The sequence below is a fragment of the Peromyscus leucopus genome, chromosome 5, assembly GCF_004664715.2.
Source record: "Peromyscus leucopus breed LL Stock chromosome 5, UCI_PerLeu_2.1, whole genome shotgun sequence".
In the NCBI taxonomy this organism is placed as follows: domain Eukaryota; kingdom Metazoa; phylum Chordata; class Mammalia; order Rodentia; family Cricetidae; genus Peromyscus; species Peromyscus leucopus.
In genome coordinates this window covers 133,818,618-133,835,059 of record NC_051067.1, presented here as the reverse complement: position 1 = coordinate 133,835,059, position 16,442 = coordinate 133,818,618, and the positions used below count along the sequence as shown (strand labels likewise).

General features: G+C 44.2%; 1 protein-coding gene across 1 annotated transcript in view; it reads right to left on the bottom strand.

Moving 5' to 3' along the window:
- Window positions 1-13,239, bottom strand: part of Odad2 (outer dynein arm docking complex subunit 2) — a 158,238-nt gene extending 144,999 nt beyond the window's left edge. The window contains exons 1-4 of the mRNA XM_028873095.2: window positions 12,775-13,239; window positions 11,681-11,801; window positions 9,093-9,354; window positions 487-644 (exon numbers count right to left, since the gene is read on the bottom strand). Coding sequence (XP_028728928.1) covers window positions 487-644; window positions 9,093-9,354; window positions 11,681-11,738 — 478 coding nt within the window. The 5' untranslated portion in view covers window positions 11,739-11,801; window positions 12,775-13,239. The remainder of the gene's footprint in view (window positions 1-486; window positions 645-9,092; window positions 9,355-11,680; window positions 11,802-12,774) is intronic.
- Between the last annotated feature and the right edge of the window lie 3,203 nt (window positions 13,240-16,442).

The following is a 16,442-nucleotide window of genomic DNA, read 5'->3' as shown; positions in this document are numbered from 1 at the left end:
CACAGAAGGCTGTGATTTCATAAATGAAACACAGTTGAGGAATGAGAAGAAAAGATAAGAAGGGCTGTGTCCTCCAAAGAAAGAGTTCAAATCCCTCTTGGAGGAAACACTGTGATGCACAGCACTGTGTGCCAAAGGGAGGTAGACTCAGGCTGGTCCCGGGAACATGGCTTCTAACACGACCTTACAGACTACAGGTCACTGGGCCTTCCAGAGGCCACTGGGCCTTCCAGAGGCCACAGGCTAAAATGAGAAACCTAGAAGCCTACTGGTGACACACCAGACTTCTCATCTACTGCAGAAACGGGATGTGGGGCGTTGACAGCTCAGCCAAGGGAAAAGAATGGCATTCTCAGGAAGCGGTACACACGACTTTTACATCTTTTACAGGGCAGAATTTTTTTCAAGAGAATATAATAAAGGCCTCCCCCTCCCCCAAGACTGTGCGTCTGCAAGTTCAGATGCCAAGTGGAGCGTGCAGCTCACCTTCAATACAGGCTTGTACCTCCTGCAGCTTGTTGCCTTTGGTAATGGTTAACAACTGTGACAGTTGCCCAAAGCTCCGGACTTTAATCTGAGGCACAGAGAGAAGCAGCAGGGGCTCTCCATCTCTGTCGACTTCTTCTGATTTGACTGTAGTATCGCTACGAAATGGGGGAGCGGGAGATGAAAGCTGAAGTTACCTTCACGCCAAAAGACATTATGAAGATGTTTTGACGGACATCCCCCCAGTCTCCAGGAACTAGAACTGGTTTCTTCCTCTGCACCCTCACACTGTGAGACCCAGGCCTCCCCCATCTTCCCCCACAGTGCCTAGAGTTCACTCTGAACTCAATTAAGTCACAGTTTCCAGGTTTGTTTCTCGAAGGATCTGCCTTTTTCTAGGGTCTTTTGAAAAGCTCACTGGTTCCACCTAGGCACACACACGCTGGGGTTTTCCAATGTTACCTTATTTGTAAAAATTTTTATGCCACAGTAATTAGTGGTTAGGAATTTCCTCAGCCACTTTGTGTTTGCAAACAGAAAGGCAAACTAGAGTCTTCCACAGGCTATCGCCCTACTCTGAACACCATAATTCAGTTTCTTTTGTCCTTAGCACTATAAGCAGTTTTTCTTTTTTTTAAATTTATTTAATTAACATTCTTTTCACTTATTTTACATGCCAATCACAGTTCCCCCTCCCAATTCCACCCTCCCCATCTCCCATGTACCCCCAAATGGCCTTTCCCTAATCTCCTGGGCTTGTGTTTTACCCATTTTTAATTTTTTTTTGGTTGAGATTTAAATATTTTAAGAGTTCCATGGGAGTGACATTGATATAGATTTCTATCACTTACAGCATGAATTAAACATCCAGTTTTTCAATTAGCTACTGCTTACTTATTTCATTACATGCTGATATCCCCAAGAGAATTGCTTGCATCTGAACACCCGATAAGCTGAAATGTGGGGAAACACATTCCTGAGTGGCCATAAAGAGCAAATCCAAAAGCTCCCACACTATTTGCTTCGGGTACTGTGTTAGTTTTCGGTACTGTCCCAAAACGCCTGAGATTATCAGCTCAAAACAGGAAAGGCTGGTTTGAGCTCACAGTTTTGGAGGCTCTAGTCCACAGTAATTTGGCTCTGTTGTGTTGGGACTGTAGCCAGGCAGCACACGAGGGTGGGAGTACACAGCGGCTCATGTATCTACAGAGACCAGGAAGGAATGAGGAGGAGGATGGGCTGAGTCCTGACATGCCCATTCAGACACAGGCCTCCAAGAGCCTCACAGCTCTCAGTAGCCCTTCTCTTAAAGGTCCTTCCACCTCCCTGATGACCAAGACTTTTTCACAGGAGACTTTGAGAGACATTTACCCCAATCAACCATGGCACTGTCATTAAAATAAAAATAAGCAGAGACAGAGACTATGGAAGGCAGAATAATAGCCTTCCAAAATACCCCCCTTAGGAAAAAAAAAAGGATTAAATTGATGGCTAAGAAGGTGGACTGATTTAAGGATTTTGATTCAGGAAGAGAACTCCATCTCTACCCTGAGACCAACAGATTATACAGGAGCAGGAAGTTAAAGATGATAAGAGGATGGAAGCTGGGTGACCGCTATGCGTGGACACAAGCCGAGGAATGGAAGAAACTTCCAGGAGCTGTGAAAAGAAAGAACAAATTCTCCTGAATGGATGTGCTCTTATCATACTTTGATTTGTTCTCACACTGCAGATTCATTTTAGACACTGCCTTCCGGAACTCCAGTAAACTTTGTGTTTTAGTAAGTGCTTGGTTTTGAGGTCATTTGTGGCAGCAACAGTAAGCTAGCACAGGGTCTCTGCCAGCGTGGTGCTGCCTGGTACCCATGGATACTGGCTTCATCCCCGGTACCTAATACAGTACTGAATCTAGAAGATGTTGAAGAAGTGTCTGTGGGATAACTGAATGCCTAAAACACATGTCGGCTTGGTCATGATATCTGTGTGCAAACTATGTTTTCTACACAACAAGCTCCTGGAATACTCTCTAGGATGAAGGATATTTCTAAATATCACTTAAATCGATGGTCACTCAATGGTAAATAGATGATCATAGGGCTGGGCTATAGGCTGACTGACATCCAAAAACATAAAGCCACTGAACTGGGGATAGTGAAACTCATGGTGGGAACTAGGAAAGTGGTGAGGGGGGGCGGGGAGGGGTGACTCACTGCTCACCAGCTGATGTTTATAATTCAGCAGAGCCCCCCCCCCAGAACTACAGCGTCACAGGATGCACAACAGAAACTCAGGTTTCATCATTTTTAACATCTGAACAATGAGTTCTTGGAAAGAAAAACACTGCATCCCACTCAAGAAGAATGGGCTGGCTGGAGAGAGGGCTAAACTGGTAAAATCCCCTGCTGAGCAAATCTGATGCCTCATCAATCCCTGGACCTCCAGGATAGAAGGGAAGAACCAATTCTAAAAGTTGTCCTCTAATATCGACATGCATGCCATAGCACACATACCCTCCCCACACACATCATATACATGTGTAATAACAGATAAACTTCGAAAATATTAAACAAAAGAAGCTGCTGACAATGAAGTCCCCTTGTTCATCTAGAGAGACTTTCAAACTGGAACTGGGGAGGGCCTTTTAAAATACTCCATTGATACATCCAACCAGCAATGCGGGAAGATATATATATATATATATATATATAATGAAAATATATTTTTAAATCCTCAACATTAATGTCCCAAACACAGTAATTACTTATAAATCTACAGCTAAACAATAACTCCGGAAAGGAGGCTCCGAAAGGATTTGTATTTCAGGGATTGAAAAAAGAAAACAAAAGCAACATGTTCAGTAGCAAACCTTAAGCAGGAGTGGGGAGTGCAGCTCAATGCACACAGCACTTGCCTAACCCGTGCAGAGCCCTGGGTTCCGGTCACCAAAACTGCAAACAAAACAAAACCACCTGGATGCTGTGACCACCGAAACAGGCATTTCACGACCATTCAATTGCCACCCACAAAGTTACAGTTCTGTAGGTTGGAAGTCACCCTGCAGACTATGGAATTCAACCCTGTTGGTAACTGATGAGAAAACTAAGGCAAAAGCAGGGCATGGGCATGGGGCTGAGCCTGCCAGGCTCCAATGGATAGACTCATGGTCACACGGGCAACTGTCAAATTCAGTGGGTCACAAAACAAGGCAGACAGACATGAGAACTGTGGGAAGAAGGGAGGGTACTCAGGGCTGGAAGGGAGATAATGGGGAAAGGGTAGTCAGTATGTCTCATATACATGTATGAAAACATCCAAGAACAAGTTTAACTAATAACAATTAAAAATGCCAAATGTTAATAAAAAGAGACCGACAGTTTATTTGAAAATGAAAGCTATTTCTCCCAAAATAAACTGCACTGGAGAACTATTAACAAACAGTCCTGCATGATTAACTCATGGGGCGTGGTTCCAGGGGGACACCTTGTGCTCATCTATTCCATAAGAACCTGCATCATGCTAGGCGGTGGTAGTGCATGACTTTAACCCCAAAACTCAGGAGACAGAGCCCGAGGGATCTCTGTGAGTTCAAAGTCAGCCTGGTCTAAACAAAGAAACTCTGTCTCAGGAAAAGAGAGAGAGAGAGAGAGAGAGAGAGAGAGAGAGAGAGAGAGAGAGAGAGAGAGAGAGAGAGAGAGAGAGAAAGGGAGGGAGGGAGGGAGGGAGGGACGGAGGGACGGAGGGACGGAGGGACGGAGGGACGGAGGGACGGAGGGGGAGGGAGGGAGGGAGGGAGGAAGGAAGGAAGGAAGGAAGGAAGGAAGGAAGGGAGGAAAACAAAACAAAAGGAACCTGTACCAAAGACAACAGAAGGGGGTATGAAGGAGAAGGCTTTTTTTCTACATGTCTAAAGGATTGAATTCAAGTATCAGCTGCTCACTCACCAGGAGTGAGCCAAACCCAGCCTGGCTACCACAGAGAACACATATGGGTCAGCAGAGCTTAAAGAATAAGTATAGTCCCATCAAGAGCTGCACACAGACCCACACAAGACACAGCTTAGCCACAGGGTCGACTTGGAGCAGAGAAAACTGACTTGGAAAACAAGGGGCATAAGATTAAGGATTCCCTTAATAAGGAGTCCCTGCTTTTATGCTCAAGCAGCCAAGGATAGTTCTGTACAGTAGAAGCAAAAGAGACAGTCCTTGGGTCTCTCCTGACAACCTGGGCCTTTGACATGGGCACACAGAGCTTAGTCCTGTTTGAAAGAAGAGCTCCCTCACATTAGAGGAGCACAGGAGATGTAGTGAAGACCAGCAGCTCAGCCAGAAGAGGCCATGAACCAAGAATGAAGGATAAAGTAGTTTGGACTCATTTTAATGCCAGGCACTTGTGGTCATTTAGGGCATCTCTGGGTTATATCAGTTGTCACATTACTACATGTTATGAGTGTGACATTAAATGTCCTCTGTATGCTAATGCTAGGTCATCAACCTGGGGTAGTACTGGAAGGGCCTTTAGGAGTTATGACCAACGGAACGAAACAGCTCACCAGATGTGATGCCCAGTGTTAACTGTCACTCTGACAGAATCTAGAATCACTTGGAAGCTGCATCTCTGGATTATTCCTGCCTGGAATCCTGGGCTGTATAAATAGAGGAAGGGAACTGGCTTAGTCTTCTTTCTGTTGTTGTGGTAACACACTGGCCAAAACCAGCCTGGGGAAGAAAAGGGTTATTCTGACTACAGGTAATAGTCTGTCATGAAGGGACGATGGAGCAGGAACTCAAGGCAGGAACCTAGAGGCCAGACCTGAAGCAGACACTTCAGAGGAATGCTGCTCACTGACTTAGGGCTCCTGGCTTTCTCAGCTATCTTCCTTATACAACTCAAGGCCACCTGTCCAGAACGGCACGGCCAATAGTGGGCTGGGCCCTCTTACATCAGTTAACAGTTTTTTAAAAATGCCCTCACATATCTGCCCACAGGCCAGTCTAATATAGGCAATGCCTCATATGAGACTCCCTCTACTGGAATACGTCTAAGTTTGTGTCAAGTTGACAGAAACTCTGATATTACAACCCTTGGTAATGTTCATACCCAAACACATCGCTTTAAACCATAACTTTTCCTTATCCCCAAGACCTCATGTTAATATCTCACTATAAAACACAGTCCAACTTTGAAAGTCTAACAGTCTTTACATTTTTCAAAACTTTAAATGTCTAAAGTCTCTTTTAAAATCCAAAATCTCATAACTGAGTTCCTGAAAACCCCAAAACAAGCTATATATTTCTTAATCCAAGAAGAAAGTACCAGGGCAAAATGCATTCAGACATCTGGGACTTACTCATGATCTTCTGGACTTCAAAGGGCTTGGTTATTCCTGCCTATCCATCTCTTGTGATGTCAAGCCTCAGTTTCCCTCCATGATCCTTCCATCCTGGGGACTCCACTACAACTGGGGTTTCACCTTTGCCATTGGCCTCTCCTAGCCTTTCCAAGCCTCAGCTTCTTTCTCTGATGCCTTCAAAACCCATACCACCTGGAAAAGTCTTACACATTGCCAAGTTCAGCATCCAGCTTGAGAGGCAGCCTTGACCCCTCTGGACCACAACTTCTATGTGCTAACCCTGAGGAAATGTTTCCCAGAAGAGAGTGCCTCAGTGATGCTGGTCTTTTATTAATCTCAGCTTCTTTTTTTTTTTTTTTTTTTTTCCAGCTCCAGCTAACCTACTTGATTATCCTAGTAAAGAAAAGGTTTCAAATTAGTGAGGCCAGTCTCTTGTTAATCACGGGTGATTCCCCTGCCCCCAGGTAACCAGAAACTACAGATTCCTGATTCAAAATATCACACAAATGTTCCCAGTGGAGACTTTGAGGGACTCTCCAACATCCTTCTGAAACTTCATTAGCCTCGATCATCTGTATTTCTCTTGATATTCTTATCTTCCAAGCTCCCACAACAGCTCATTAAGCTCCGAACACTCTCTGCATTTCCAGCCCAATGTCCCCAAATCCTCTACTTTCTTCCCACAAGAGTCCAAAGCATAAGAGCCAAATGGTCAGGTCCATCACAGCATCACTTCCTGTTCCTGGCGCCAATTTCTGTTCTGGTTAGCTTTCCATTGCTGTGATAAAACACTGACCAAAACCAACCTGGGGAGGAAAGGGTTTATTTGGTGTATAGGCTACTGTCCTTTAATGAGGGAAGCCATGGAAGGAACTTAAGGGAGGAGCCTAGAGGGAAGAACTGAAGCAGAGCCAGCACAGGAACACTGCTTACTGACTCCGTTCCCCCGGAGTTCTCAGGTACCCTTCTTAAACAGCCCAAGTCCACTTGCGCAGGTTAGGCTCTACCACATCAAGTAGCAATGATGAAAATCTGGCCCCCCTCCACGGCATGCCCACAAGGACATCTGATGGAGGCAATTCTTCACGGAGATTCTCTCTTCCCAGGTACACCTGGGTTGGCGTCAAGCTGACAAAATTCACTATGACAGGAGCTGAGCGGCTGCATGAGTCTATTTGCCTCTCTCTGCTTGCTGACCTGGGATGTCACATGACCAGCTCCCCCTGCCAGTCTGACTCCCCTTCTGCAATGGGCTGTGACAACTGTGGGCCAGACATGTCCCTTTTCTCTTAGGCTGCTTTTGTCAAGGTATTTCCTGTCTGCGACAGGAAAGAAAACTAAGACGGCAGAGGCATGACCTTGAAAAGGACATTGGGACTCTGTGCCTTTCAACTCTTCCTTTTCTTTCCAGATACTGTGAGGCAGTCTTCCGCCACATACTTCTGCCACCTCATCACAGTTCCAAACAAATGGGGCAGAAAGAAGTATCAAAGACCATGAGCCAAAACCAATGTTTTCCTCCTTGCAAGTTGAGTGTCTCAGGCATTTTGTCACAGTCACAGAAAAGGGAACGTTCCTTAATTTGGTGTGTAAAACAAGAGAGAGAGAGTTAAGCACGAAGCATTTGGTATTTTCTGTTTTTAACAAGTCTTATCTGTAAGTTTTGCCTTCTTTAAGGCAGTCAGTACCCATCTGGTTTTCATCAGAGCCACACAAGCATGGTTTAGTTCCCAGTAAGTGATACTACTATGCCTCTCTCATCTAACATCAAAGGCATCTTCGGTAAAGGTCAGAAACAAAAATGATGGGCAGCAAAAGGGACAAGTTTCGTAACAAATTTGACAGAAGTCGAGTAGTCAAGGGATGGCTATTCAAGACACACGTGGTGTCAAAATGCCCAAGCATCTAGCTTAGGAGGGGGCAGCATGCTGGAAGACTGCAGGCAGAGACTCCATGTGGAAACTCAGTCAAAAGAATTCGTTCAAAAGGAAGAAAAAACAGTGACAGGAGTGTGTTGCATCCCCACCGACTGAGGAGACAGATGTGGCCATGTTTGGACTTGGCACACAGAAGTAGTGCCGAGGCCAGATATGATGACAATTCTTCTGTCATCTGCTGTAAAACCATCTTTGGACAAAGTAGTTAATATGTTTCTAATTGGTTTTGCAGCTGAGTCCATCTTTCAAACTTAAAAAAAAAAACAACTGAACTTAAGTGGAAGCAACTAAGAATTAGGCAGTCATCTACAAATGACCAGCACTAGGGCAGACAATGACCCTTGGCTAATATGCACCACATCATTAAAAAACCAAAAATTCAGAAAAGGGAGACATGGTACTAAAGAGGTCTTCAGTGCAGTTCAGGAATGGGTTTGCAATTGTGAAAATGAAATCTTGATTTTATTGTCCAAATAATCCCAAGGGAAAGAGGAAAGCTATATTCAGGAAGCTTCAGCGAGCTAGGAAATTGCTTTTTATGAGATCAGTCTTTAAGAGAGAAAATGAAACCTCAAAAAGGACCAGGTAACAGGAAAGAGAATGACGGAGCTGCATAATTAACTGAGGGTGAGTCTTCAAGTCAATACACACCTGTGCTTGCTTAATACTCAAATACAGCACATAGTCATACATATACATATATCCAACCATGGATATTATATAAATCCATACACATTAAGTGTGCATACACACACACATGTTCACACACATATTCAAAAGAGATAAACTGATACCCCACTCTTTGAACTGGTGGTAGAATCTTTATAAATCTCATATTTGAAAGAATCTTTGCTAAGGTTTCTCCCTTAAGGATCAGGAATGGAGACCGGTAGTAACATGCATGTCTAACATGCACAAAGCACAGGGTTCTATTTTCTCTTATACCGAGCAAAATTCTCCACCCTCCTCTTGTCCTTCTAGGGAATGAGATGGTTAAATACTTTAAGGATTTGGCGATATCAAACATCACAAACCAGGAACTACTAATATCCAGAAGGTCATATAGATGAGTGGAAAGGCAAACAGGGAAGGAAGGGGGTGGACATTGGAAAATGCACCTCTATCAATAAGGAATGACATTTACATTAAAAATTAGATAAATCCTATGTTCGCCACCTGAGATATCCTTAAGTTTCCTAAGTATCTCCACTTTGCAGTCCTCAGTTTAGGGGATTATTAATTAGGCCCAACTCCTCAACCAGTCAGTGAAAATCTATATAAAGTTGTTATTAAATTCTAGACGCAATTAAGTAGCTTACCTAACAATATAACCTGATTCAAATGCTGAGGGTTCCAAATCTGTTTTCCACTCAAGTGGCTCTACAAAAACAAATTTTGCCTCTTTGGGATATTTGTAAGTAAACGACTCCACAAACTTAGTAATTTCATTCAGTAGTGACTCATTCAGTGGGGTGATCTCCAGGGTTCCAGTCCCGTACCCCGCAGCAGTCCACTGTGCAGATCTGGTCAACGCCACACCCATGGCTCTATTAAGACTCTGAGCCAAGCTCAGAACACACACTACAGCAAAAGAGAAGGAGTTAGAGACTTCCACATTTTCATTTGAACATTTTTTCATCTTCAAGATTTTTCACTAGTACTATCCAACCTACAGTCTACATTTTTAACAGTCCAACCATTCTTCAATACAATAAAACAGCTAAGCATCACTACATAAAACCGACTTGTATTGAAGGAGTTTCCAGTATCAGCCTATCCTAAAATTAATAACGTCTTTCTAATTTCCAAGAGTCTAAGAAAAAGAACAGCTGGACAGAAAGCTCCAGAAGAGAACTTCAAGAATGGAAAAACAGAATCAGAGGAGGTTGGCAGTGAGAGCGCTGCTTCCCAGCTCTGACGGAGGCTGGGCGTTTGAGTGAGAAACGCACATTTGATCTGAGCCACACATCGTTTCGAGTTAGGCAACTAAACTAAATGTGTTGTTCTGACTTTCACGGTATCTGCACGGGTGCAGGGAAGGCAGAAAAACCCTCTTCCAAGTGTCTTAAGTTCCTCACGTGCCTCTGGGGTTAATAAAAAATAGGACCAAAGTGTGACTGTGAATTGTTGTGAATTAAATGTTTTCATTTTTGACCAAGGTTAGTACAGTATATTGTGCTTATTTGGGGGCATCTGAAGGAGTCCCATATACCCTGCTTGGAGATCACCTGCAAAACAGAAACATTGTTTTCTTAACAGTAAATGTGACAGATGTAGGAACAGGGCAGAGACTTTTTAGTCTATTCATCTAAACTGGTTATCAAAACAGTGTAGCAATAAAATTTAAAACAAATCCAAATAAAATGGATTTCAATTTGGCTAAACAGAAATTGGTATGTAAAAGGAGATCTTTAAAAAGATGACTTTATCTGAAACATTAAATAAGAACAAAGAAACAACTTATTAACAAAGATAGTATTGTTTGTAGATCATCTATATTTTTTAATGCCATTGACTGTTAAAACCATTCCTCCAGAATATTGGATGGTCATAAAATGAAATACAAAATAAATGGAGCTTTTCTTGTCTGTCATTTTAACAAAGGCTTTGAAACACAAGGTTTGACACAATAGTGGAGTTTTACTTTCTGTATCCTATTAAAATTTGAAATCCAATAACAACAGTTTAGCTGCTCTCTCCAGGGGACCATTTCCTGCTTGGGGGCAGGACAACAACACTGTGGACATGTCTATTCATAGTTACCAAATGACAAGAAGAGACATTGTTGGCATTTAGTGGTGAGTGCCAAGGATACAAACATTCTTCTCATGCATAAGAGTGCCCAGCAGGAAGAACTCTGCTGAAACCTGCAGGCATCTGGTATTTGGAAAACTTCAGATAAGCAATACTGCAGCCTAAAATTTCCCTCCACTTTAGGGAAGTCACAAAACCGTTTTCACCGTTTTAACGTACCCTAGGTATCTCAGGATTGGAAATGTCAGATAAATGAAACAAAAGTTTGCATACTTTGCTCTTCGTGGAGCTTCAGTCAAGAGCTCAGCACCTTGTGAAATCACACTGTCATGACCAAGTCAGTCAAAAAATGTAAGTGACGTCTGACACACTGGTGTCAGCCTAAGTGTGGAGACATACCACATCCAGGTATCTATCTCAGGATGGATAACTCCCTAAGATATTCTAGATATAATAATGCCTACACATTTGCAGTTCTTTTCCTTCACAGAACATTATCATTATTTAAAATTATATTACCTATGTAAGATTATTATCTGTACTGTTGGTTTCAAAATACTAAAGTGTCATTATATGATATTTAGTATAATATCCACTTCCCTGTGAGTTTCTGTCTATTCTGACTTTGTCTCTCTATCTCTCTCTCTCTCTACACACACACACACAGAGAGAGAGAGAGAGAGAGAGAGAGAGAGAGAGAGAGAGAGAGAGAGGCAGTTAAGTATTGGTGAAACAAAATATGATGTACAGATTTTTCTGTGGTTTCTTTTTTCTATTGCTAATTGATGGAAAGTGCTTTGGAGTCGAATGCATAAGCATGTGTGCCTGACACTTGAGTGTCTTAGTGTTCTGAGAAGAAGTATAAACAATGGAAATGTGCAAGTGCTTCATCTGATCCAGAAAAGTTTCAGTGGCTGGTCTGCCTATTTTTAATTGTAAGTATAACCTTTGCTTCAGAACAAGTACACGCAGTGTGTGCCCCATTCCTTTCCTTCAATCTTTCTAAAGAAAACTGGGTGTTATAGATTACACAGGACTATGGCAGCCAGGCAACACTGTGGTGAGTTCTTGGAAGACACTTTAAAGGGACTAAGACATGCAGAAAGTTCTTTCGCTCATGATAAATTTTTATAGAAATGTAAATTCAACTCACATTTAAATCTATGCAGATTCCTTTTCTCAGTCAACAACGGACAACCTCTACAGTGCATTAGCTGGAGCTCTAAGAATGCCTTGGACTCTAGGACAATCCCGAAAGCAAGAGCAATAATACTCTTAGGAAAGAAAAAAGAAAACAGGTGGTATTCAAACAAACAACTATTACATTTTATCAAGACAGTGTCCCCCAGCCCCATTATCACCAAACCTAACCTTAACGGCTACAGCAAATACATAACGGGTATCTTTGAATTAATGTTTCCAAGAAACGTTTGGAGTTAGACGGGAAGAAAGTATACATGTGTGTTTGCAAAACTGTAACGGCTAATCGCTAGTTTTCTCAACTCATTTAATAGAATTTTTCTTTTACGTTATCCTCCAAGCTGCCTCTATCATTAACAAAATGCAAAAAATTTTAGAAATAATTCGTGTAACAAATCCAGTTCTTTGGGAGATTATGTAAATCTCCAAGTGAGTATCATCTTTGGAGAGCCAAAACATGCGTGGCCACTCCATGCATGAAGAGACTATTCGGCAACCCCCTAGCAAAAGAGTTTCCGAGCAGACATGAACAAGGTGCGATTTAACTCGACCCTGTGGTGTGAAGACACAAGGACCGTGGCACCCAGCAGGCACATTTCAAACCCGAGCCCCTGGATCGGATGGATCGCTCAGTGCACAGATGTGGTGGAGATGGAAAGAGGTGGGCGGTGAAGGTCAAGGTCAGAGCAGGAGCCCAAGCAGAGGGCGGAGGGGGACCATAACTGGAGACTGGGAAAGGAAAAGAAAGGAGTGGCGCTTTGGCTGATGCTTGAGTGGAAAGCCAGCTCGCGGGCAGGAGGAAAGTGGCTGAAGGGAAGGGAACCGAGAGGGTGGAAGAGAGGAGACCGCCGAAGAACTGGAGAGGCTGGGAAGAGGGTGAGAGAAAAGACCTGAGAGAGCTGAAGAGGGACCACAGTGGGACCAAGAGGGACGCAGAGAGATGGGGGAGAGGCGAGAGGAAAGGAGAGTCAGAGTCAAAGACGGAGAGGTCCGAAGGAAACCCAGTCTGCACGTCCCATGGCAGAGCACGCCACCGCAGCCACTCACCTGCAGTGTCGCCTGGCACCCCGGCACCCGCGGCGCGTGCCGTTGCTAGGACGCGCGTAAACACTCGCCCCTCGCGCAGCCTTGGAGGAAGCCCGCAAGCCCTGCCCCGGGCTCCCGCTGCGCAGCTGCTCCGAACCTGGAGCTCCCTAGCCATGCGCCCTGGAAACACTAGGATTCCTCCTGCTGCCTGCAGAACCCTAGGGCTCATCCCAGCTCAGCCTAAGGTCTCAGAGGAGCTCTGAAAATGGAACCGAAAGCACTCAGAAAAGAGACGTTAGAATATTCTGTGATGTTTCACAGGCTTCCAGACAAGCGTATACTAAGTATCGAATCTATCAAAACTCTCAGAAGTAGCACCAGGACTCTCTTAGGGTATTTGAGGCTTGCAGCGCCTTTATTCTTAAAGTAACTATGGTAGAACTCAGACTCACAAGGCGGAAGATACTCAACAACAGCCTCCTGCAGAAAACTGCTATGAAATGAAACCTCTCTTCCGTCTGCAAAAGGAAGCATTGCCTCTGTTCGTTAACATACGTTTTCCTAAGATTGATTGTATTTTTAATTATGTGTGGTGGGGGGGTGAGTAGGTATGTGCATGTGAGTGCCGAAAAAAGAGAGGAGCTCATCCAGAGCTGGAGTTACAGGCAGCTTTGAGCGCTGGAAACTAGACTCCGGCCCTCTGCGGGAGCATTACCACATTAAGATGACCTTGTAATCATCTACCAGCAAGGTACCCCTGGGGGCTTAGAGAGTAGAAAAAAACAATACTGGTAGCAGACAGAGAAGGAGCAGTATACTTCTTTTAGGGGACAACGTATGTAGGTGCAGTAGATGAATTAAGGTACAAGATGGTTGAGCAGTTCCTGGACTGATTCCTAAACATCAAAGGGGCAAAGGTGGAGTGATAATAAGGAATCGCATGCCAGGACTACACTGTCCAAGCTGAAGTACAGACCCCCGGGAGGTAGAGAAAATTAGCCTCTCGGAATTTTTGAGTTTTTTTATTTCCATTTTGAAAGCATCAATGATGTTGAGGATGGAATATTTTATACTCAGTGGAACCTTCACCTGCAGAAAAATCTAGAGTCCTGGAGTCCCTTCATTTCAGGAGAGAATTCCCATAACTTGACTATGTCTTGTCACCTGTCTCTTAGTACTGTAAGGAAACTGCAGAAAATGCTGTTTCCTTCAGGTGTGTGTCCCTAAGATCTAAGTGGGTGAGGGACACAGAGAAAGAACAAAATTGTCAGATCACCTAATGGATGTTGGCCTGTTCCCTGTCTCTGTTGGACAAAGTAATAGAAAGGCCAGGCTTTGTTTTCTCGGAGAAGGCTGGTGGACCCTGTTGGGGATTCTAAGTAGCTGTATTCCTAGAAAAGAGCCGTTGCCCTCAACAGCCCACTCGGGAGCAGGCCATACAAAGGCCTTCCTACACTGCCTTCATGTAGGATGTGGGCACACAACCCAGTTCTGCCCCATGGAATGTGAGAGAAAATCTCCTAGAGTACTCAGGGAAAGACTTGGTGTCTGCTAGCTATGTTTCCTTGAAACCATCCACCCTGGCTGGGGCAAACCACCCCCTCTGGGACAAAGTAGATGTTGGGTTCTTTTTTAGGATCTATAGGACTGTTAGTACAGGGCATCACAGACCTGATATTATAAATAACTTAGATGTGTTGTTCTGTGGTTCTGGAACCTGGAGGTTTAAATCAAAGCAGGGTAGTTGCCCTGGGGCTACAAAGGAAGGAAATGCCTGTGCCAGGGCTTTCTCCTTGGCTAGTAGATGGAGGGTCATCTCTACATTCATATGGCACTTTCTTTGTGTGCCCATCTCCATGTAAGTGTCCCCATTTCCAAAGGACATCGGCCTTATTGGATTAGAGCTTTCTCCACTGAATTTATTTTAACTTGATTAACCAAGAGGTTCAAGGACTGAAGGCTTTAAGCTAGGAGTTTTAGTCCTGAGCAAGTTTAGTGTAGTGCAAATTTGTAGCTTGCTGGATTTCAAGGATTCATTTGTGTGGGAATGGCTGGCAATGTGACCATTTACAGAGCACACCAGGCACCAAACAGAACTGGTTTGTGTTCAGTATCTTAACCAGACAAGGACCACCGTGGATGTGGCTGAAGGAAAGTACAGTCACTTAGACCGTGGTTAGGCCTCAAGAGGAGGTCAACCTCAAGGTCACTTCAAACTAGAAGTCTTCAGGGATGTGAGTAGAAACTGATGAGAGAAAATTGTAGGAAGTCTTATGGCATCCTAAAGACCAAATCCCCGGGTCCTGCATCCCCTTACAGGGTGTCTTAGTTAGAGGTGCTATTGCTGTGAGGAAACACAATGCCCAGACTTGGGGAGGAAAAGGTTTACTCAGCTTTTGCTTCCACATCACAGTTCATCATCAAAAGGAAGTCAGGACAGGAACTCAAACTCAAGCAGGGTAGGAACCTGGAGGGAGGAGCTGATATAGAGGCCATGGAAGGGTGCTGCTTACTGGCTTGCTCAGCTTGCTTTCTTATGGAACCCAGGACCACCAGCCCAGGGATGGCCCCATACACAGTGGGCTGGGCCCTCTCCCATCAATCACTAGTTAAGAAAATACCCTACAGGCTTACCTATATCCTCATTTTATAGAGGCATCTTCTTAACTGAGGCTCCCTCCTCTCAGATGTAGTTAGCTTGTGTCAAGTTAACACAAAACTATGCAGCACACAAAGAATCAAAGGAATCCAGCCTCATCCGCCTCAGTGTGACCTGTGTTATTCCTTGTTGGTATACACTGAACACCTAACTCCATGGTTTGGAAGTGAAGTTGCCCCTTCTCCTTACAGTTAAGCCTTCTAGACACTCAATAAATTCTTTTTAATACTGATTTGTGCTGGGCACCACTCCATTGACCATTTGTGTGGAGAATCTGTGGTGTCTGGTCAGCTGGGGCTGCCGAATCAACTTTGACTAACGAGAGACCTGTGTTTCACTGGTGCGGTTGATGCTGCTTAGCTGGAGCTGAGACATTAGCGTTCAACATTCTAGCCAGAACACGCACAACCAGAGTTCAGTGATCTCTACTCGGGATTCCAAAGCAGAAAAAGACTACTGTCGTGACACACAGCATGCAAAGATGAACGAAGACAAAAAGGTGGGTGTCCTTCAGTACATAACCATCTATAAGCTCTGGAGAAGTACGGGATGCATACGGTAGGCCCTTTAAGTCATGATAAGGTCAAAATCTTACTCGAGGAGCAGGAGGAAGAGGTGACTGTAGTTTATGGAAAGGTCTTTTTGTTGTGGTGGTTTGCCTGCAGTTTGGGTTTTGAGGCAGGATCTCCCGATATAGGCCAGTCTGGCCTCAAACTCATGGCTCTCTTGCCTCTGCCTCCCCAGTGCAAGCATTGTAGGTGTGTACTACCACGGCTACTTACACAGGAAGATTTTAGGCATGGAGTGGTATGTATGACATGATTTGTGATGTTAGAAACCATTTTGTTGGGGGAGGAGGGCCTGGGGATGTAGCTCAGTTGGGAGAGCACTTACCTAGCATGCAATAAGCCCTAAGTTCAATCCCCAGGACCCCATAAAACCAGCATTATGGTGCATGACTCATCCCAGTTCTCCAGTCTCTTGTGGACTTCTTTCTTGGCCCCTCCTTGGTTTCCTTTCCCCCTGGGTT